A 23571-nucleotide genomic window follows, 5' to 3' on the forward strand; every position below is an offset into this window, starting at 1 on the left:
GGAACAGGTGGTAGCATTGGCGTTAGATGTGCTGCCTTTGACCCAACAGGTCGCAGGTTTCAAACCCACCTCCACCTGTAGTACCTTTGAGCAAGGTACTTTCCCTAAATTACTCTAGTAAAATTACCCAGCCGTATAAATGGGTAATAATTGTAGGTCTCTCAACGCTATTAGTCACCTCGGAGAAAAGTGTGAGCTAAACAAACGTAAATGAGGGCGGTCGCCAGTCCCTTCTCAAAGATACAACTGAGTTTCCCCTCCTGGGACTTGAACCTCCTACCTTTTAGGGTTACCCTGCTTCGTGGAGATTCCTAAAAGCTGTTACTCACATTGGGACAGGCTATTACGTGGTTTTGATACGTTTATCCATTTAGCACACCTTGCTCTTAAGCCACTTACAGGGTTTATTGACTCGTATTGACTCGTACACTACGGTAAACTGCCTGCAGTGATTCGCTCATCTGTACACTTCGGAGAACAGCAAGGGCTCTTGTGGCCGCTATAGTAAAATAAGTGCTTCGAAGTCCCCCCGAAGAGGATAGATATATACAGTGTATCCAGAGAGGCCCACATCCACCTCGTAGTTATGGCTCATGATCGATTCAGATTTAAAACAAAAGAGAAAACAATATTAGAACTGGAAGATACGTAAAGGAGCAATTTAGGGCTAGAAAGGGAGTCGAACCGAGGTGGGTCTTGGCACCGCTGCCCACAAAGATAGGTGCACGACGAATTATACAGGAGGGGAACTCTTCGGGGCGGTGCGGTGGCGCAGCGGGTTTGGCTGAGACCTGCTCTCTGGTGGGTCTGGGGTTCGAGTCCCGCTTGGGGTGCCTTGTGATGGACTGGCGTCCCGTCCTGGGTGTGTCCCCTTCCCCTCCAGCCCTACGTCCTGTGTTGCTCGGTTAGGCTCCGGCTCGCTGTAATCCCACTCAAGACAAGCAGCTTCAGACTGTGTGTGTGAAAACTCTTAAATAGAAATATTTTTGAGATGCTAATCAGGGTTTTTCCCCACGTTAACTTTTCAGAGCTTTCCGCAACAGCAGAGCAGTGTAACACACACGCGCTAGGTGGAAACCCACAGGAACATACGAACTCCACGTAGACCAAGCAGGGATCGAACCTACATTCGGTCACACAGCACGGGTCCTGTGAGACACCAGCACGACCTGCTGCACCGCTGTGCCACCTTGATAATATATTCAAAGTGATTTACATTTTTCCCAATCACACATATTACTGCTAGTCAGAATAAACAGCTTGTTCAAGAATTTAGCAGTGTGACCTAAACCAGCCGCCTTCTAACTACCTTCCCAGCTGCGCCCTTAACCGCAAAGCTGCCTACTGGCCTGGGAAACACCTTAATCGATGCTCTTCTCTGCACCCATCGCGAGTTGCACGGCACCCTATGTTCGTTTGCATGTTCCGAACGTCTCTATTCGTCAGGATTAATAAGCGGCTCAAACGTGACAAGCTCTCTGCCCACCACATTCGTACCCTCAGACTTCAGGGTGCACGTGCTCGGTGTGCTCCAGAGGGACGCTAGTTTGAGGCCCACTCGCTGCCGGTGCTGGGCTTTCCACTGTGTGGGAGGTCTGGGCCTGAGAACACAGGGTGGGGGGGCTGTCGTAGCCGCACCCCCTGCCCCGCTCCCCCAGTGTGCTTTCTAGAGGAGAAGGAAGAGGGAGTGGAACCGCGCCCGCAGACACCAAACACTGGAGCGAGCCCAGGCCCAGACCCCAGCACATCACGCCCCTGCACCTGCTCTCAATCGGGACAGTGTGAGCACAAGCGTCTTTGATCTCTGATCCCTTTTGCCACGGGGAGAGGGGTTGGGGGGGCAGGAAGTGGAGTCTTTTCAACAGGCTTTCCCTGTGTCAGCTAGTTGAAGAGAAAGAAAGAGGGTTGACAGAAGAGGCCTGGCTCCTCCCATTTGGGCAAAGCCAGGAAGGGGCGGGGTGATGGGGAGGGTGGGGCTCTGATAATTTGCATAAAAGGGCCAGGAACGCTCACGAATGGGTCGAGAACAGAACTGAGCTGTCGATCCCTGCTACCTGTAACTTTACCACGTATAACAGCTTCATCCGTAATCGTGAGGACAAAGGGGTTTTCTTCTGCTTTTTGGTGAACGATCGGAAGAACTTCTGAAGCTGCGCACGGACCCAAACTAACCCTGCTGTGGGTCCCATCCGGTTTCCACAAATTGTAGGTTCTCGGCAGCATTGCATCCTTTCTGTACGGTAAAGGGCCGGTTAGGAAAGCAGCCCCAGTGGTCGAACCCCTTGGGGCACGTCTAAGTCTCGCCGAATGAGCTGTCCAAACATGATGGTTCTGCTGGATTTTGTGCGTCTACAGTGTAGAGGGTCTACTCGTCCCCTTCTGCACAAGCGCCAGCTCCGTAGAAGAGTTTTCACAGCAGTCTGCGTCAGTCAATATCCCAAAGGCTGACTGAGACAGAGCCGCTGTGTGCCAGAGAGCGAGTCCAAGAGCGATGCGGTTGTGAAAGAAAAGCCTGCATTGTTTACCAACGTTTATATTGGAGAGATCACACGTTACAAACACTTGCATCATAGCATTTCGTTCATCTCAAGAAAGACGTGCAGGATCGTTCTCCGTGCCGTGCTGCTGTTTAACTTTTTGACGTTTCGAACCTTTTCGATTCGCGAAGCACGGGCCGCGCTCTCCCAAACCCTCCTTAGTCCCAACACAGGGAGGAGAGTCAAAAGTGTTGAGCTTTCGGCGAACTCTAGCTGCACGGGGTCTCCTGCAGCGTGTAAAGGAAACACGTGGTTCACACCCCCAGAAAGCCCTTCGCACTCTAGTGAAAGGTATCGTGGACAATGGAGCCTGAGGGAACCGAAATCTAAAGACTAGAGGTACAAGTCCCAGGGACGATCCTGCTATCGTACTGCTGCCAGAAATTCCTAACTTGTCACACCCCAAGAAGAAAACATCGAGCAGTATAAATGGGTCAACTGTACATTTCATTGAAAAAAAACCACTGGTTAAACGACAACAACGATGAGAGATCAAGGGAAGTCTAAATCCTGACACGTGCTCCTCATCCAGTTGGTACCATCTGTAGCCTTGCACTGTATGGCAAAGCATAGCAAGAGTGAGTGTGTGAATTAATGAATAATAATAATAAAAATAAACACAATGAGAGGCCTTGCTTGGGGTGCCTTGCGATGGACTGGTGCCTCGTTTCAGGGTGCGTCCCTCCCCCTTCAGCCTTGCGCCCTGTGCTGCCGGGTTAGGCTCCGGCTCGCCACGACCCCACTCAGGACAAGCAGTTGTAGACATTAGTTGGTATAACAATAATAATAATCGGGCCAGCATGTAGCATAATGGTTAGAGCTGCTGCTGGACCCAAAGGTTGCAGGTTAGAATCCCTCATCCAACTGTTGTACCCTAGAGCAAGGTACTCACCCTAAATTGCTCCAGTACAATTACCCAGCTGTACGTATACACACACACACAGAGTCTGAAGTTGTTTGTTCTCAGCAGGGTCACAGTGAGCCAGAAATACTGGGTACAAGGGGACAAACCCAGGACAGGGCACCACCCCGTCACAAGACACCTCAAACAGGACTCGAACCCCAGACCTGTCAGAGAACAGGCAGCAGCCAAACCTGCTGTGCCACCACACCCCTTACCCTGCTGTATAAATAAGTGTAAGTAGTTTAATATCGTAAGTTGCTTTGGAGAGAAGCATCAGCTAAATGACTAAATGTAAACGTACCCTAAAAATGCTCAAGTAAAATTACCCAGCTGTATAAATGGGTAAATACTGTAAGTAGCGTAACACTGTAAGTTGCTTTCCAGAAAAGTGTCAGTTTAATGAATAAATGTAAAATAATAATAGTTATTAGTAGTAGTATTATTTTTTTATTGAAAATAATGACTGCTTTTAAAGAAAACCAAGTCTGTCTCCTTGGGATGTGATCCAAATGCAAAATAGGAGAAATCTTTTGTGTATTGTGTGCATTATAGCATTTTTTGACTCTATGAACAGCACAGGGTCACAGTAACATAGAGGTAGAGCCAGTACACAGAGAAAAAGCTGAATTGTCCACATACAAAGAGCGACAGATGAGGGTCAAAAGGTTATTCATCCCAGGTATGATCACGTGGCCCTTTCTAATAACTTCCAGAAGGGTGCCCAAATATTCCAGAACTGATTGGCATCACCATGCAAACCAAATGTCAGTTTTTCAAGCGGGAGAAATATAAACACTTCAGTTATCCGTAGAGGAATAGAGAGGAAATTTCTCGTGTAGACCTGCAGACAACATTAAAATACAAAAATATTTAATTGCGTTTAGGGTTCCGATGAGGGGTGCGGTGGCGCAGCGGGTTTGGCTGGGTCCTGCACTCTGCTGGGTCTGGGGTTCGAGTCCTGCTTGGGGTGCCTTGTGATGGACTGGTGTCCCGTTGTGGGTGTGTCCCCTCCCCCTCCAGCCTTGCACCCTGTGTTGCTGGGTTAGGCTCTGGTTTGCCCTGACCTCACTTGGGACAAGTGGTTTCAGTGTGTGTGTGTGTGTAAAGGGTTCAGTAGTCATGTGAAGAGCAGCACTGCTTGTCATGTTGATGAAGGACACCAATTAAATTATGCTGTATTCAAGGTGGCAGAGTGGATGCTGGGGTTAGTATTCAAACAAACGGACAAGAGTCATTATGCAGAGCTGAAGGAAAAGTGAGACTGACTGTTTATAGCTGTGGGCGCTGTTAGGAGAAGGGCTGTGCACCTATGGGGACGATGGCTGTCCTGCAAGTGTCCTTCTGCTTTCACACTGACTTTTGTGTGTGTGTGTGTGTGTGTGTGTGTGTGTGTGTGGCTCAGCAGTCCCTGGTCAAAAACAATGCCCAAAAGCATGGGTTTGGAAATGGGAAGGTGCTTAGGATCTTGGTTCTTCTAGTCAGTCAACCAGAGAGCTAGTTCCCAAATCTTTGGGGTGGCACAGCGAGTAGTGCTGCTGTCTCACAGCACCTCGATGGTGCGAGAGGACATGGATTTGATCCCTGCTCAGTCTGTGTGGAGTTTGCATGTTCTCCCTGTGTCTGTGTGGGTTTCCTCCCACATTCCAAAGACATGCTGTTCAGGTTCCCCCATACTGTGTAAGTGACGGTGAGAGAGTGTGTGTGTTCCACTGATGTATGGATGAGTGACCCATCGCAAGTAGTGTATCTAGCAGTGTAGGTCACCGTGGTGAATAAGGTGTGTGGGCTGGTAACACTACACAGAGTTCATTGGAAGTCTCTTTGGAAAAAAGCATCTGCTAAATAAATAAATGTAAATCAGACACCCTCTATACTAAGCTCTTACCTCCTGAAAGGGGGTGCCCACCTCCCGCTCTGTGACATCAACAAATGGTGTCTACACTAATCTCCCAGGATGCTGTTTAGGCAGCTGCTGACAGACTATAATTGTCCTCTTCCAGAGGAATCGAAGGCAGCAGAGAGCACAGTGCTCACAGAACCACACTCGATTCTGAAACTTTGTTGGTTCCAGTCCCAGACAGTACCCTGCAGATGACCTCCTGAGTAGAGAATAATTTAAAACAATTAATTTGCATTCAAGTATCCACTATTAAGCCATTACTGATTTAGTTTGACACTTTTTCCAGCTTATGCAAACTCTGGCATGGTTGTTGTACTGCAGATATCATGTGAAATTAAAGAAAAAAATGTATCTTCAACACTTTTATCTGTTTGCAGTTATTCTGGGAAGTGCCCAACAATGGCGCAAGGACACAAGGTGAATTCAGTCAGCTTTAGCGACCGGTTTTTTTCTTAGCTCCGGGACATTTGTGCGCTTTGTTGACAGGCAGGTTAACTAGGTAAACTTGTTAATTTCATCGTCCATCATCGTCCCAGGGAAGGTAAGTGTAAATATTAAAATAAATGTGCGTTAATAAAGCACTGGTTCAGGTCAGGGGTTAAAAGGCAGTGTGTGGAATGCGAATAGATTGCTGTGGGGTGAGGAAGCGGGTGCGACACAGGCTCTCCTTCTAGAAATGACTATTTTGGAGCCCCGAAAACACTGATGACCCCAACTCATCACAGATAGATGCTGGGAGAGCTGCAGATGCCAAATACCGAACGTGAAAGCGAATCTGATGGGCGAGTGTCTTCATAGACTTGAAACGTCCTCTGGGGTCAAACTAGAGTTTGTATTTTAAGCATCCAAAAATACGTCCAAGTTTATGATTTAAATAACCAGGCTGTGTTGAGATACTACAACGGAAATAATTTATGGGACTTCACGCTGTCAATGAGTGTATGAGTTGCAGGCTACAGGGTGAACTGGTATTGTGTACCAGCCCCCCTTTCTCCGGTTTCTGTCCAAACGAAGAATACGTACAGTGAAAATTAACCGGTTTACACACACACATAACATATATACTTTTCTTTTTCATACATGTGTTTCAGCTATCCTTCCTTAGGTGGGCAGGCATTCTCCCGCCAGTGCCCAGAACTGTATAGCCTGGGTATACACACTCACACACACACATGATGATATATATATGTGTGTGTGTGTGTGTTTATCTAGGGCACGTAGTTTTCAGCTCCTTAACATATATCTCACGTATGAATTCCCTCTCTTTTGAAATGGAGGGACTTCCAGTGACTCATCTGACTCGAAGGACGAAGGACGGCCCCTTTAAGAGTCCCCCAGTATTACTCTCTGTTTACATAACAAAAAGCACCGCCTCACTTCGGTACAGGACCATGTCCACCAGAAAATAGGGGACGCAGCTTTTCATCGCTTAAAATTAAAACTCGACTACGGTGTGCTTACAAAGGGTAGATAATACAAGCTGTAGTTGTCAGAAGTTTTCGCATCGACAAAACTCATATTTAAGAAAGATATGTAGTGGGAGAGTGCTGTTGGGAGTTGTGTTTCTGCGTCACCCCCCCCCCACACACGCGGTGCTATGGGAATGGTACGGTCCACCCCCACCCCCCAGCTCGAGGCTGTTTTTGTATCCGCTTCAGAGCGGATTGAACCGCCAACTGGAGGACATAGAAACGGACCAGGGTGACGACGGTCACTGTAACTTGTACGGAAACGCCGAGTTGTACCGCGGAACGGAGGTGTGACGTTGACGGGTCGGAGACAGCGCAGCGCCGCCACGGGGCTGGCATGGAACTAAGCAGCCCGCTTTGAAGGCTCCACTGTGGCTGTATTTTTGCCCCTCAGCCTGAGCTGCGTAGTCGAGCGAAGCCCCATGTTCTCTCCAAGCCAAGAGGAGCAGAGTTCCCCCAGTAAAGAGCCGGTCAAGTACGGGGAGCTGGTGGTGCTGGGGTGAGTGAGTTCGCGGCGGGGCGGCCGGAGAGCCAGCAGAGCGCGGCCAGCGATCGGGAACAAACTTGAGGCGAGACAGTGTGATTCTGTCTGTGTGAACACTCTCCTCCTCACACATTCTCCTTCCACTCTTTCGACTCCGACTGGGAGAATAAATTTCGGGCGTCAGCGCGGACCGTTTCTGGGTGTTTAGTCTTAGTTACTGGTTCAGCGAAGTTAAGTTACGGTGGAGAGGAGGGGGAAAAAAAAAAAGTTCATGGAGAGAGACTGACGACGGTTGGTCGCCCGCGCGTGCGTTCGCCGCGAGCCTGTGTTCCGCCCGAAGCCTTGAAGCTTTAGTGTTGAGAAGGGGTGGCGCGATCCGTTTTCTGCGTGTGTTCCGCTGTACGGGATGTTGTGGTACTTTGGGAAGTAGCGGGGGGAGGGGTGGAATGTAGCAGCTGGATCGCGTGTGTGTCCATGCGCTCATCATCCAGGGTTTCCACCTGGACCAAACCCGGACCTTCTGTCTGTGTCTTCTGCAGACTGTTCCTAAGTCTCCACACACACCCGCAGCTGGAGCGCTAGATGCCCCTCAGGCTCCAACTGAACAGAACTGGCCGTTCCGAGCGCGCTCCCGACAACCTGCTGGTCCCAGCGGCGTCGCGCACAGCTGTTGGGCCATCGGCAGTGTGTGTGTCTGCTCGGATTCAGCCGTGTAATTTGGAGATCTGGCGCTGCAGAGTGTTTAGTGCTCCTCGCCTGTCCCTCTTTGACACTTTGTTCGCACAGATTCGCTGAACTGTGCTAAGTTTTGATTTTTTTTTTTTTGGCAAGATTTACTGTGCCAAACTGCAGTAAAAATGTTGTGTTGCTGAAGACTGTATCCACACAGGAAACCCTCACACCTGATGCCAGAGGGGTGAGGTACAGTAATATTCTGATGCTTAGTAGACATGTTGTATGGAAAGAGTGAAAAGTGTGAATGTTTTCTGAAGATTTTTCACCTCCTGTCTATGCTGCACATGCCTGTGTGTGTTGGTTCCTATCCTCAGGTTTTGCTGCACGAGATGCTTCAAATGTGCCATGTGCCACCCATCATGACGTTATCTGTTGCTTAAAATAAACACCACGCACATGACTCTGTAAAAAATGAACACCAGCTCTTCTTTGACAAGGTTTGCTTTCCCTATAGGAAGGGATTCCTGACTCGCTTGCCCGTCAACTTCAATGCACCTGCAGACATTTCTGAAAGTATATGATGCAGCTCTTGTAGTTTTATACAGGTACCTTTTAAATTTTGATGATAATTTGAAATAATGCAGAAGTCCCCCCCCCCCCCTTTTGGGAGCATCCAATTCTTTGAGGTCCATGTGCACCACGGTAGTTAAAAGCATTTGGTGCCAGGTGTCTTCTGAATCATTCAGATTGCTGCTGCTTGTTTCTTCTCTTCATCACATGTAAGAACATATCTACCACACGATGCTTGAAAAAGAGCTTTGTCCAAAAGGTTGTGTTCATTTTCAGTGTTGCAGACAGAGCTCGAGTAAACTCGATTGCTGCTGTGGCAATGTTGCTGAACAGTGACAATTTGATGAGGGCTGCAGTAGATTTTAAATCTTCCTTACACGTAATCGATTTGTTAGACTTTTCTTCCCCACCTCAGTGTAATTGCTGTTTTAAAATGCAGTTGCAGCGCTCTGGATTTGAGTGGCAGATGGCACAATAAGCCAAAACATGGTCATGAGCCCATGTCCATGCAACCCAGTTTGTTGGTCACAGGAATAGTGATCTGAAGCCTTCAGTCACCCTCTTCTTTGCTGGATGGAGGAATTTGGGACCTTCAGTGACACTTTCCGGCAGTACCTCTTCCCAGGGCTTCAGTGCTGGCAGGCAGAAGCGGGCAAGTGAGCTAGGGAAGGGGGACAGAGGAAATGAAAGGCGGTATTGATCAGTGCACAGGAACCCCATCGTGCCCGGATCTCTATCTATTGTGTCTGTGGGACAGAACCTACTGATTCTGCTGCCCAATGAACAGGCTCCCTGTGTGAGAGGGACTGAGTGATGGGAGGGTGCGCATCCCTGGCGGTGACTTAGTATGGTTGGAACATTGGGCCCCTAGACCACGCGCCGCCTTCGGCCTGGCTGCCGTCCGTCACTAAAACTGCGAAAGGGAACTCCACGAGACAAATTACATAGGGATGCACAGAGGCAGTAGATCTGTGAGTGGTATTGGAGGTACTAACTAGTACCCTTTGAGCTGTGGAAGTAGAATTCCCTTTACTGGTTTAGTGCAGATGGAATGGAGCCCTTTTTGTGATAAACAGTCCAGGAAAGTCACTGGATTTTAAAGCTCTGTGATTTCATGACCCTTTAATGTGGAACCCTCCTCCCTATTTGTGTTTTCCTTTCTGTGCTCCCCCAGTCTGCTTTCAACTGATTTACTTCTGGCTTGATGGTGAAAAATGTCAAATGTGTAATAGAGCTAAAAATCTCCTGAAAATACTAGCAATCGTGGATTGCATGCTCCTTGTAACTGATGCCTTTTTTCACTACTGTTACTTAATACATTTTTTTTTTTTTTTCCTATGTCTTCAGTGGTACCTATCAGGTTTCTCTTTAGGACCTTTAAACTTTCTTGTCTGTATAACTGTCCCTAAATCTGAATTAAAAGCTACTTAATCTGATAAACCCCGTTATCCTGGTGTTACTGCTTTGTCAGCACATGATTAAGATTGCCAAGGATCTACCTGATGTCACACTTGTTAATGCTTATACTGTTTTGCATTACACTATATAGTGTTAAATTTTTCCCTGATTCAGACATGGAATATTAGTAGCTATACTAAGGGTGAGAATAAGTTTGCCAAAGATGTTAATTGAATTTCAAGTTGCTTGATGTGGTTAGTTAATTTCAGTGTTTGACTGTCAAGGGATCCTTTTCAAAGAAAGATCACTGCCTTACTTCCTATCAAAGATTAAAAATGTCATCTTTGGTATATGCTAGCCAATGTCGTAGAGAATCCCTGAAATCCTGAAAGAGAAATTTTAGGAATACATGGATGGGAATGAGCTTGTCGGTCAGCGCAGGGCTGTCTGCTCATAAGGTGAGGTCCTTGGTGGCCCCGGTGGTGGCACTTTCAATGCCTAGCTGTCACATAGCTCGCCACCCTGCTGAATGGGGTTAGCTTGGGTATCTGAGACCAGTCTCAGATGCTCTCCACATTCAAAGGCTGGCCTACTTTAACCTCCCTGAATGAGTTTGCTAGCCTTTGTAGTGGGGGTGCTAGTGTGAGGACCCGTTCGCAGTGCAACATACAGGGCTCTTCTGGGTAAAGATCTAGTCGAGAAATGTGTGCTTCGTCATCTTGAAGTTAATAATTTATGTTAAACTTTGTGTTGCATAACTGAGGGATAATACTACAGCTCTGGGATGTTGCTACATCATGGATTACAGGTTTGTGTGTGTATGTTGAGCAGGGGGGTAGGGTTGTCACAGAGGGGCTGTGCTTACTCATATGTTTGACTGTGACGAAAGCCCACGTTGCATAACATTCCTTGTGTGCTGCTAATAAAAGCCAAGCTTGCTGAGAGTTTCAGGATGTTGCGTGGTGACCATGAGCAGCGGAAAGACCCAGAAAACAAAAATTGCTGATAGCTTGGAGCTGCTTTCCATACAATAGAACTGGAGTTAACGGCATGCTTACGGTACTCACTGGCTGGAAAAAAATTGTCAGATTTATATTGCTTAGTAACAGGCAATGCTATATAATAATGATTCACACAATTGATGTAAATGAAGACATGCTTTTTTTTTTAATATCTCAATTTGTCTGTGGTATTTATCCAATAGCACTCTGTTTTCAGAAGGTCAGGCAAATTTTTTCCCTTTAACTTGATCGATGCCAGGAACATGTCAAAGGTCCTTCATATGCCTAGTGATTGCCTGTTTTCCTCAGGGGTTTTTGTATGGTAATGCTGGAAACGTGATGTTCCCTTCTACCAAGTGAGTGCCATTCTGAATTTCTGACAAAGACTTGGGATGGGTTGGGTTTGAGGAAATTTTATTCTTTGCACCCAGCCATTGTTTTAGTTAATCTTTGTTAGTTTTTTCCCCACCGGATTAACTTTCTCTACAGTTGGTAGGAGAAAGGACTGCTGCACGCCTCAGAGACCTGAGCCCAGGGCAACGGATAGAGCCACTAATCCCCATCTACGTATCAGGAGCTAAATCTGCTCTCCACCAAACCGAGGTCAAAAGCGAAAGGGATTACTAATTATCTAGAGAAGCAATCAGGCGGATGTCCTTCTGCAGAGGAAGAGACTGTTCCTGAATGTGCAGACTTCCTGCTCCCCCGCTTCATTTAAATTTTTAAAGTCACTGTGAACACTCTGACCTGGATCTGATCAATGTCCAAATTATCCATGCTCTACAATTCGGCGTTAGTTAACAGCTGCTGTCGAGGGCTTCAGTGAGCCGAAAGTCATTTGGTGGGCTTTGATTTGGACGCTAACTGTGGTATAGTTGAGGTCTCTGAGCTAGATGGTTGGCTGTGCTCTCTCACTGGCCAGTAATCAATTTATGGGGGGTAACCTTTGTTAGAAACTCCAGAGGCTCATGCTTTGGATGTCTCTTTTGTCTGTAGCTTCCAGGCTCTTGTGGACTGTACTGCCAGAGGGTCTTGTCTCTGCAGCAGCCGTAGCCCCACGTCTGTAGAAACACAGCTCCCACTGTGACCATGTGTTCCCGGCCTGCTAGCTGGGGGGGTGACAGGTGGCCCTGCTGGAGGATGGGCAGGGGGGTACTTGGACTGGGGTGTTGCTGAGCCATTGGCATGGCAGTAATGAGGATTTTGGTGAGGTGAAGGAGAATGAAATCTGCAAGAGTTTGTTGTTCTTGAATGGTTCAGTACTGTATCTGGCAGTAGAAATGATAATGTGAGAATCTAGGGTTACAGTATCAGAGCTCACTAACTTATCAACCTCTCACCCCCTGTTTTAAAAAAAAAAAAAAATTAACAGGAGATGCCTAGAGGCTTGACACTTTTTGGGCAATAACAGCATTTTTTTTTTTTTTTTTTTTTTTTTGTGGGCGCTAAGAGTGCAACATGGAGCTGTACAGGGCAGCTGGTGTACATACATTTTCTTTGGCTGGTTGCACTAGGGTAGCAGTTATCTCCCTACCAACTTTTTATAGACCTAACAGGATGTGGAATGTAACAGAATCACACCTATAGTACCTGTAGTTTTGACCACATGACATCAGAAGTTGATATTGTTGTGAACAAACAGACCACATCCCTGCCCCATTCATCAGCTTTATTTATAGCAGTCCACATAATTAAGGTACAGAGGGGCAGGAAGCACAAGGTGAATCAGTGTGTAATCAGTTTCAAATCAGTGTTGCTCATAAACATTGATGAAGTTTTTTTTTTTTTTTTTTTCTTCTTCTTCTTTTCTCCTCCTCTTCGTTTTGACATTTGGAAAGCTTTGACTGCAAATGAGCAAATATGTGATATAAAGTCACCGTTTTGAGAAGTACATGCTATTTTTGGCAGACATTGTTAATGTGGACTGCTTGTCACTAAATTTAACTATTGCTTTTGGTACTCAAAACCTCTAAATATTCATAACAAAATACCACATACTTGGAGGGTAGTAGTTTAGAAATGCCAAGGTATTTTAAAGAATTTATTTTTACTTGGAGGCTGTGTGTACATTATGGTACCACAATGAATTGAATGCTGTAACAGGAAGGAACAGCAAACATCTCGTTGCTGGAGAAAAAACAAAGTACTGTACTATAAATGGTACATACTTGTGCTACGTGTTCTTCAGTTACCTTTTATTATTATATTGTGAATTGCAAATTCAAACATATAAAGGCGTGTTCAAATTTTGATTGCGTTAATTCATCCCTCAGTAGGCCTAGTGGTTTCTGCAGGGTAAAAGTGTAATGAAACATGGTCGCAAATCAATGTACAGTGGGGACCCTCTGTATAAAGGTTTTAAACCACTGCGCAAACATATGATTTCAGTAGGTTTCAACAGTTGTTGACCAACTGCTGTAATACAAAAATGATAGTTTGAAGTGTCTTATAGGCTTTGAATAACTGCGACATGTCTGTGTTAATTGCTAATCAAGATTAATGAGTGTGAAAGATGAAGTGCTTAAATATAGTAAGAGTGTTGTTCATAACACGTGCATGAACCACTTTGTTTGACAAATGGTGTGTTACTCAGGTTTGCTTGGCTCACTAATTCATCTTTGGTCTGCATAAGCATTACTAATGAGCTAAAAAAAAAAAAAAAAATTTTTTTTTTTTAAATGGATTTTGGTACTTTGAGTAAAATAATTCAAAAAGTGGATTATACAAAAATCCATGGGTTTATAAGGCTCCTTAGTCACATCTTGCTATCTGAAATACTTAGCAGAGGTGAAGTTAGAAATGTTGCATTGAGTGCACACTTGAGGCACTGTAATATTGTTTTTCTGTATTCTCTAACAACATTGTTCCTATTGCTAAAGATATTTTCAAAACATTTCTTCTACATCAAAAGTTATTTCCCTTTTTTGGTAAAATGAGAAATGCATCTTTGGACTCATCTGAATCACCCACTTTTTTTGAAACTGTGGGATCCAAAATTATGAGGGTGCACTGTATTTATTTTTTATGAGGAATATGTGTAGTAAGTATCCCGTGTGTTTGTAGATGTTTTTTGTCTTCAGTCTGGGTTAGTTTTTGTGATGCCATAAAATTGAACCCAATTCTGTAGCTAAATTACAGTGTGGGTTTTTTCCACAAATGCATAGCGAAGCCTGTCAAACTTCAGCTGACATTTTTACTAAGATATTTCACAGCTGCTGAATTAACAATACTGGTAAAGGAAAAACTAAAATTGAAAATAAAATATTTTAAATGATCCTGAAGTCCGTTTATAGCTTTCTTAACAGGCTGAATCTGTTTCTCATCAACTGCAGTTCCAAGAAATGCAAAGTATGTTCTTTTGGATTCAGAGACACTATTGCTTGGGAATGCTGTCACACCTCTGCTAGATGTACCAAAAACATTTGTTTACAGTGAAAGTTCAGCTGTGTTTAATTTCAGAAATGCTTGAGGAATGAAGTGTAGTGGAGCACCCCATCTCTTTTCCTTGCCTGGGTGTAGCGGGAAACAGCCTTGTTCCAGTGTAACGCTAACAGTTTGGGCAGAGCCCAAGCATGGGCCACCCTTCATTGTGTAAGGTGACTCAGTCTGCTGCTTACTCTCTGGTCTGTTGCAAACACCTCTCTCAGTAGTCTGTCACTCACACTTTGTGGTGGGTGTGTCACATGTTTGTGATATGGCTAGGGTGCATGCCTGTGTGACAGTTGGAGATTGCAGCCCCTGAGCTGGACCAAGTTAAGCTCTGGCTCAAGTTTTCACCATAGGGTTGGTTTCCTGACAAACCATAAGCCTGCAGAATGAAGCATTCTATCCATCCCATAAATACAGGTTACTTTCATCAGCTTTCCATCATGGGCTCAGTGGGATATCACCTTTGACCATACCCTCTACCACAGCAGAGTTGTGGAGCTCCACAGATTGGATGCACATGGTGCCCATAAAATGAATAGTGCTCCTGGGATTTTGTCCCTGTCCCCATCCCCCCTACTGAGAAGCTGCCTTTCCCTTTACCTGTCCTGAAATTCCCCTATAACACCAATGCCCTCGTGCTTTAAATGCAAAACCAGTTTTTTTGTTTCCTCTACAGCTGAAAAGGTGCTGCAAGTGGTGAAGATGTGATTAACTTGTCTCTTTCCCTCTTTTCCCACCTTTGACAGATACAATGGCTCCCTGCCCAACGGAGACCGGGGCCGCAGGAAAAGCAGGTTTGCGTTATACCGCAGAGCCAAAGCCAACGGTGTCAAACCCAGCACTGTGCACATCCTGAACTCTCCGCAGGCGAGCAAGGTGAGCACCATACTCTGTGGCTAGTCCTCGAGGCTGTACATCTTGGGGAACTGGTGGCCTACAGGGAGCCTTTAATAATGTCTGCCTCTTGTTGCGCCACATGTTACATTTGGGATCTGGAAATGGAAATACAAATGCATTTGGGATTAACCAGTCCTCTTAACTTGTTTCACAGTGTTTTGCTTTACAGGAGCAAAAGCAGCCAAGGACAAGATGTCTGTACTCCGGAGTTTTGAATTTGGTAGCTTAGCAGTATTGCAAACAAGCAAGAAGTTATTCATGCTGACATTTCATAGACGCACACGTTTCACAGTACTCTTGTGTGTATGTGCAGACTCATACCTTGACACAGTGTACTACTCCTTGTAATCCCTGTTGTGATACAGCAGCTCCTGGCCGCACGTTGAGGGTTGTGTCTAGCTGATGGCAAGGTCTCGTATTTTGAAGTGTTTGTAGGTTCCTGCAAAGAGCAACCTGTTTTCACAAGATCATTATCAGGAACTGAGTGATGGCTTTCCAGTGAAACTGACCCCCCTTCTGGTGCTGCCTTCCTGCCTTGCAACTCGTAGGGCATTTGCTTTGTTAGTCCTCTGTGAGCCCCTCGATGGCAGTAAAGAAGGGAACGTGCTTTCTATGAAACCACCCCAGTACATGCCTCTTCTTTCTTTTCAAACACCAAATTGTGTTGACATCTGTGTTGTGTACAGCTGCCTTGTTCTAATGTCTTCCTTGAACTCTTCTTGAGTGCACAGCTGGATTATGGGAAGAGACTCCTCCCCACAAAAAAATGCATATACTCATTGGCAGCTGCTCTGTGCAGGCTGTATTGGTGTCACCCCCCCTCCCCCCCACCTGTCGTGTGGGTTTGCAATAGCCAAAGTGTGAAGAGCTCCTGTGACCAATGACAGACTCTAAAGACACTAAAGATTTCCTTCTCCGTGGATCAGACCCCATAAGCACATTCCCTTCCCATTTCACAGAGCCTGAAAGAGGTTTTTATTTCAAAGCCGGTGACGCTTGTTCCCCACTCTAAACTGGAGCGTCAGTGAGTCATGCGCTATCCTTCAGTTGTGTCGTATTGTTGAAATGAGGCAGCGTCAGAGACCCAGAGGCAAAAATGACTGACTCTGTGCCCGAGCTCTATATCCTTTGATCTCCCTCTCTCCCCGCCGCCCTTCCTGTGAACAAGCATTCTGTACATTCTCCCCCTTTCTACTATGATTGGACAGTCTTGTTAGAGAATTCAAATCCAGCTGTGTTCTCTTAACTGTTCCACCCCCAATACACACAGACTCAGTTACTCTACCCCCCTTTACTGTCAAGGTTGTGACCCTTCTTTCTCTGATTGGTGGGAGAGTACTGTGTTGCTAGGCAGTTTTTGGAACTGGGTACCTCCTGGAGGGGGAGTTGATGTAGGTGGGTTGCGTCAGGTCTGTCAGGCAAAATTAGTTCTGAAGGGGACTGGACCAGAAAGTTCCCAGCAGCTGGTTTATGTCATTTGGAGAAACTGGTCTGGTGCAGACTATAAGGGCTTTCACGCTCCTGTTGTTGGGGATGCCAACTTCTGGTCGTGCTGATTCTTATTTCAGGATTGGAGGACTATATTTCGATTAAAGCAGATTGGGGAAGTGAGTTGTCCTATTGTACCCGACATCGTGAACTGTTAAGCATGGGTTCATTTTCAACCAATCCAGTCTGGAGATTTAGCCCCCCAACTTTGACCTACATACAGGAAGGCACGTGCATGATTCATGCTGTTACAGCGTGAGTTGAGAGGAAGGAGAACATGAAGCAGAAGGAAGACCAGACACTGCACTGTGCTCTTAATGGAAGCCAGATGCAAACTGCTCTTAAAAGAACACCATTTCTGCGGTGATCAACGTTTACAGACATTCATGTGAAAGGAGGCCGTTTCAATCCTTCACTGGCTTGTTTTTTCTTATGCTGCAGAACATGTGTAAGGGTATTTTGGTCCAAGGATTTTTGGGAAATGGGAGCCATTGTTTCTGTTGGCTTGTACTCTTCACCACAGCTCTGTGGTAGAGGCTAAAAATAGCTTTTCTTTGGGAGCCTGCTTTCATTTTATCTGGGATCTGCACCATACCTCTACACCCACCTCTGGACCACCTCCTCCTCATGCAGCTGGAATCAGGCTATATACTGTGGTCTTTTTCCGACTGGATAGGATGTCAGTCAGTTTGCAGGTTTGTCTCTACAGGAAGATGCGCAGGTGAGAGAGATCAGCCAACTAGTAGACTAGTAAAGCAGCTAGGATTTGATGCTGAAGGCTCTTTAAAAAGCAGCAGTTTGGCTGTCCTTGTTCCCCTACACATGCATACCCCTGTTGCCCCTCCCCGCCTACCCAGCTGTGCTTGTGTACTTGTTTGTGCTCTGGTGGAAGCAGAGCCGTATTCACGAGGAGCCTCTGCAATCTTGTCTTGGCTGCCAGGGAATCTCTCTAATTCTCTCCCATGTTTTCTAATCTCTTCCTTGCGCCCACTCAGGAGGACACATGTTCCATTCCAGTATCTTTCCTTAACTAAGGGGACCCCCATCCCAGCTCCACAGTGTGATGAATTTCTGTTCCATGTGCCCAGGCAAGCAACCCAGGAAGGGTTAAAGGATTGTCTCCTGATTAGGACAGTCTCTCCTGGGCCCAAGTTGTGCTGTTTTCTGGATAGAATACAGGTTTCCCTGCTTTAGGGTACCTGAAGCTATGTTGGCCTGCCCATTGTTTTTAGCCATGTCTGACTTTCGAGAGCCCTCTTCATTTTGCTTTCTTGATCGAACTCCAGCTGCATCTTCTGCCATACAGTTCTGTCTGTACTGATGGCACTCTCAGGCTGAACCATACAGTGTCGCCTGTCCGAATGGTGCGGTAGAATGGGTCGCTATCTTTCTGTTGCTACGGTCAGGTGTACACTTATGGAAAGTGGCGGGTATGGTTACTGCCTTGGGTCTTTGGCTGATCTTTCAAGCAGTGGCATGAAGTACAGACTTGCTGACACAGGGTCTTAGAATCACTGTAGATGAATTACTTGGCAAAAGCGAACCATACACAATAGGACTAATGAAGACGTATAGAGAATACCCCGATTCCCATCTTGTCAGGTTAATGTGGTCCTGTGGATTGTTTCCATTGGCTTTGGCACAGGGAAGCGCCGTCGATGTGGGCACGTGAGGTCCGAAAGCAGCTGTTTGATGTAGCCTTAAAAATGAATGCCCACTGCGCATACCTCCATGTGTCCCTGCTCAAAGCAGCCATTTTGATATGTCCTCCACCCTGCAGATTTAGCTCTGGAGAAGAAAGTTAAGACAGTCCTTTGTGTGTGTGTGTGTGTGTGTGTGTGTGTGTGTGTGTGTGTGTGTGTGTGTGTGTGTGTGTGTGTGTGTGTAACATGGCTGTTCCAAAGGATCGGTGTTTTGGTTATCTAAATGTGTCTGCTGACACAGCTTCCTCTCTTATTCTTTTGCTGTGCGCTTATGTTTGGTTTCCACGCCAGCTGCACAGTCTCACAAATGTGACCCACTTTCTTCTCTGCTGTACCAGGCGCTCTGCTGTGTGTATGTGTGTGTGACAGAGCGGCATGGCTCTTGGTGGAAGGAGCTGCCTTTATACAGATTGTCACTGCCCCTGTGGACAGACACATCCTGAGAAAAGTGCAGGTGGAGAAGAAGCAGAAGGAACATGGTGTTAAGTGTAACATGGTCACTCTTCTTTCCCATGATGGCTGGGTTCTGTCCTTTGTCCACACAAAGGTTCCTTTGTTGCTTAGCCTTGCTGCCGATAAGTATCACAAGAATTTAATTCTCATCAAGCCTCTTGACCAATTTGTGACCCAGATGATCCGAGGCAGTAAATGAGTGTCATAATCGTTTTCCTTAGTCATAACTCTTGAATGCGTTATTTGTTGATTTTGTCCTGTATTAAATAATCACCTGATGGACTTTGGAATGTAGGCGAGTTTATTGAAGAAATTCTTGCATTGTAAAACAGCTTATGCAACTGAAGCAGTTAAACACTGCTTGCCTTTGTTGTCCCTGTGTTGTCATGGCATCATGTGTTTCAGGCGGTGAACTGCAGGGGGCAGCACAGCATCTCCTACACGCTCTCCCGGAACCAAACTGTGGTTGTTGAATACTGCCATGACAAAGACACAGACATGTTCCAGGTAAAAAAAAAAAAAAAAAAAGAAAACACAATAATAATGGAAGTGTTTCTCACTCCCAAAAGTGTGGTAGGTTTGTCAAATGTTCCAAACTAAGTCTGCATGCAGCTCTTTTATAATGTTGATGCATGTGTACAGCATTAACAACTGTCTACTGAGGCATCTGAGAAGCAGGAGGTTAGCGAGCTGATTTAGATATGGAAGGAGATATAAAGTGAGATGAACATTGTGGGCCTCTTTCAGATTGGCCGTTCGACAGAGAGCCCCATCGACTTTGTTGTGACGGACACAGTATCTGGGTGTCAGGGTGGAGAAGAGACTCCCATCACCCAGAGCACCATCTCGCGCTTCGCCTGCCGCATAGTCTGCGAGCGTAACCCCCCCTTCACTGCCAGGATCTTTGCAGCTGGCTTTGACTCCTCCAAGAACATTTTCCTTGGGGTTAGTATGGCACGGATCTACAGGGTGGGGTTTTGAGTAGATAAACAGTGAGTAGTACAGCTGTAAAGTAGACAACTGAATGTTTATTTTGTTGCTCTGCTTGTAACAGTTTTAGTCTTGATATGTTGAGAATTTTGTTAGGTTATAGTTTAGCCTGGTGCATTAGATATTCAAAAATGCACTGTTTTACTGGAGTAATTCAGGTATTTTTTCTCAAGGCAGATGAAGTGAATTGAAACGGTGACTTTCAGGTTGTGTTCATTACTATAGTGGGGTCACTTATAAGTCCTGTGTAACTCCTGCCTCTTTCCCTCTTTAAGGAAAAAGCAGCTAAGTGGAAGAACCCAGATGGCCACATGGATGGGCTGACCACCAATGGTGTGCTGGTGATGCATCCTCGTGGCGGCTTCACAGAGGAGTCGCGACCTGGTGTGTGGCGGGAAATCTCCGTCTGTGGGGATGTCTACACCCTCAGGGAGACTCGCTCTGCACAAACCCGCGGCAAGCTGGTGAGTGCTGACAATGTTCGCTCGCAAGCCACAGCCAATTACAGTGGCCCGTAGTTCCTTGAGGGGCAAACTGACCCACTAGTTACCGCTCAGGGTGGTCGGCCTGTTGCCGTCAATGACGGACAGGCAGGAGCTGGTGCTGAAAGCATGCTGTGACTTTCGTGGACAATGTCCACATGTTGAAACCAATAATGAAGCCTGACCGCCCTCAGCACACAAAGCCTATAGATCTGTGAAATGATGTTTAAATATTTGATTATGCAGTGGTTCTTTCGTGTGCTTTGCGTAGCCCATGGATTACAGCATTCATACTGTTAATGATTGACCTGGACGTGGGATGTTGGGCTGGGGCCTCTGGGAACTGTCAGCTGTGTCTGCAGAGGAATGGAGTGACAACTTTGTACCTGTTCATACCAGCATGTGTGCTCCTGTTCCTGTAAACTTACCTGTTCTCTGTGCTGCCCCAACAGGTGGAGAGTGAGAGTAACGTGCTGCAGGACGGCTCCCTGGTGGACCTGTGTGGTGCCACGCTGCTGTGGCGCACAGCGGACGGCCTCTTCCATGCGCCCACACAGAAGCACCTGGAGGCACTGCGGCAGGAGATCAATGCGGCTCGGCCGCAGTGCCCTGTAGGCCTCAACACTCTGGCCTTCCCCAGCATGCAGCGTAGTCGTGCCCTGGCCACACTGGAGGACAAACAGCCCTGGGTGTACCTGGCTTGCGGCCATGTCCACGGCTACCACGACTGGGGCCACCGCTCAGAGCGGGAATCCAACACGCAGCGCGAGTGCCCTATGTGCCGTGCTGTCGGACCCTACGTGCCGCTCTGGCTGGGCTGCGAGCCTGCTTTCTACGTGGATGCCGGTGCTCCCACACACGCCTTTGTGCCCTGCGGACATGTGTGTTCCGAGAAGTCGGCCAAATACTGGTCTGAGATCCCACTGCCACACGGCACGCACGCCTTCCATGCCGCCTGCCCTTTCTGCGCAGCTCCACTCAGTGTCACGCAGGGCTGCGCCAAGCTCATCTTCCAGGGCCCCATCGACTGAACTTAGGGCCTCGTGGCAGCTTACACTGTGAAGCTCATGCTTTTACTTTTATTATTATTTTTTTCCATTAACATAACTCTCTTTAGCAGGACAAGAGGACAAATTACTTTGTGGGACTGTACCTCTCTGTGTGAGGTCTGCTGAGTTGCTGCTGTGGGTGTGCAAGACAGTACCTATATCCTAAAGCGCGTGGCTTTTTCGGCATAAGTCAGACCCACAGCAACCGAATTCCATTTTTTTTTAAGCTAGATAGGGTCCTCTCAACTGGTTTAGTGCTCTTTTCCAACTAAGCTAATAATGCAGAGTGTTAAACTGCCATACATTTCTCTGTAGTAGAAGGGCTAACATAGGGTGAAACTGTGTCATTTCCCATTTGCATCGGTAGCCTGAAACAAGTGTGGCATGAACAGCAGAGTCATGTTGGGAAGGGATGAACTTTACTGTGTGGTCCTCTGAAGTACAGGGACTTTTTACAGGGCCAGACAGCTGGACTGTTGGCTGGGAGTAGGTAGAATGGAGCCAAAGGGCTTGTGGGTAGCTGGTTAACCACTCCCTTCTGTCTTCTAAACTCTGACTGGTAGGAGAAGTTGGAAAATGTAGCAGTTTAGAGCATCATCCATAGATTGGAGAGCATCTTTCCATGTATATTTTTTTTTTTTCCCCCCCTTATTGTATAAAGTCAGATTTTGGTGCCTGGGGTCCCAGCCAATCCCTGGGAATGTTTTTAGTAGAAAAAAAAGAGCTATTTTAATGAGAAAGTTAGGTTAGGGTGTGGGATTTGGAGGTCTAAAGCAATAGTAAACAAGAGAACAATTTCCCCCTCTTTCTAAGGAGTATTTTACTACACGGATACCCTTGTATAGTTTTCTAATTTAAATGATGTTAATATATTTTCTGTATACTATGTGCATGCAGGTTTGCCCATGTGGGTGTGTTTGAATGTGCATGCTCTCTGCAGCTGTAAGCTCATTCTCCAGACAGACAAAGTGGTCTGTCTCAAACTGCCTCAGACCTCAGTACTGTACAGCAGAGCTTATTTTCTTCCATTCTTCAGATTTTCTAACACATTGATGCAATAAGCAGCCACTGGGTCTAAGACATTGCGTTGAATGTATTGAAACACGTGGATGTATTTTCCTTGCCGTCAATGCATTGAGCGGCACAGTCTGCTCTCCTGGTGGTTGCCGTCCATCGTACGTTGCTCCATTTGGAGGAACTCTTCCTCGCGGAGAATGAGGTCCAGCCGGGAGACATGCTCAGTTTCATACGTTCAGCCCTACCAGGTTGTGTTGAGCCAACACCCTCTCCCTGATGGTTGCACTACTCTTACCTGAGCTTTATTCTCATGCTGCGTGCGTCACTGAATGGTTTTCACACTTGTTTGCAGCTCATGGTCACATCCATTAAGAGTTACACCCGTTTTTGGGTTACACCCACAGGAGGAAGTGCTGATTTTTCTAGCTTCATTGGATAGTTCCCCTTCCTAACTGTGGCAGTCTTTGGGGATTTTAAACCATTAACAAATTTAAAAAAAAAAAAAAAAAAAAAAAAAAAATCATCTCAAACACTAGCAGTGTGTCCATGCAGAGATGGTACATGCTTTTTTTTTTTTTATTTTTTAATTTAAAAAACCAAAGTCTTGGTCAGGTAGCACTGGTACTCTGTCTTGGTGCATCCTTTGACAGGTGTGGGGGCCTTTGCTGCAGGGTGCTTAGCTAACGACACTTATTTCTCATGTCCTCTCTTAAACCACTTAAACCCACTGACTCCAGTAGTTCGCTCCTCCTCAAACATGCACACGAACAGGAAGTGACGGGTCTGCCTCATGTCCAGATGTGACACCGGCACCCTTAGCTACTGCCATGGAAGTTTTGCTTAAAAGTGTGGGCAGTGAGAAATGAAATCTGCTGCTGGAGTTCATTGCCTGTTCTGGTGCTCTGTCTTCCCACAACACTCAAGATGGTGTTTTGCAGTGTCATTTCAGGTCACTAATGTCCTGTCTCCCTAACTAGGGGGGCTTCTGGAAATGTACTCGTGGCACTGTTTGCTGGTGCTAAAGCTAAATGAAGTGAGGGAAACAACAGCGCGGGACATTTCGCAGAAGAAAATTACAGCAATAAGGGTGACCTTGACAGGAATCCCCTCGGCTCTACACACAAC

General features: G+C 46.4%; 1 protein-coding gene across 1 annotated transcript; it reads left to right on the plus strand.

Annotated features, from left to right (window-relative positions):
• The first annotated feature begins 7207 nt into the window (after positions 1 to 7207).
• peli2 (pellino E3 ubiquitin protein ligase family member 2) lies at positions 7208 to 23029 on the plus strand. Its single transcript, XM_029258489.1, has 6 exons — positions 7208 to 7309; positions 15114 to 15243; positions 19314 to 19415; positions 19656 to 19853; positions 20174 to 20362; positions 20833 to 23029. The coding sequence occupies exons 1-6, from the start codon at positions 7233 to 7235 to the stop codon at positions 21409 to 21411; spliced, it is 1275 nt and encodes a 424-aa protein (XP_029114322.1). The 5' UTR covers positions 7208 to 7232; the 3' UTR covers positions 21412 to 23029.
• The last annotated feature ends 542 nt before the right edge of the window (positions 23030 to 23571 follow it).

Source organism: Scleropages formosus, chromosome 15, assembly GCF_900964775.1.
Source record: "Scleropages formosus chromosome 15, fSclFor1.1, whole genome shotgun sequence".
Classification (NCBI taxonomy): domain Eukaryota; kingdom Metazoa; phylum Chordata; class Actinopteri; order Osteoglossiformes; family Osteoglossidae; genus Scleropages; species Scleropages formosus.

Bases quoted from the DNA above. Each gene is read 5' to 3' on its own strand.
- peli2 (XM_029258489.1), top strand. From the start codon at position 7,233: ATGTTCTCTCCAAGCCAAGAGGAGCAGAGTTCCCCCAGTAAAGAGCCG. The intron at 15,244-19,313 runs GTGAGCACCATA...CATGTGTTTCAG, and splicing joins ACTCTCCGCAGGCGAGCAAG to GCGGTGAACTGCAGGGGGCA. The intron at 20,363-20,832 runs GTGAGTGCTGAC...CTGCCCCAACAG, and splicing joins CACAAACCCGCGGCAAGCTG to GTGGAGAGTGAGAGTAACGT.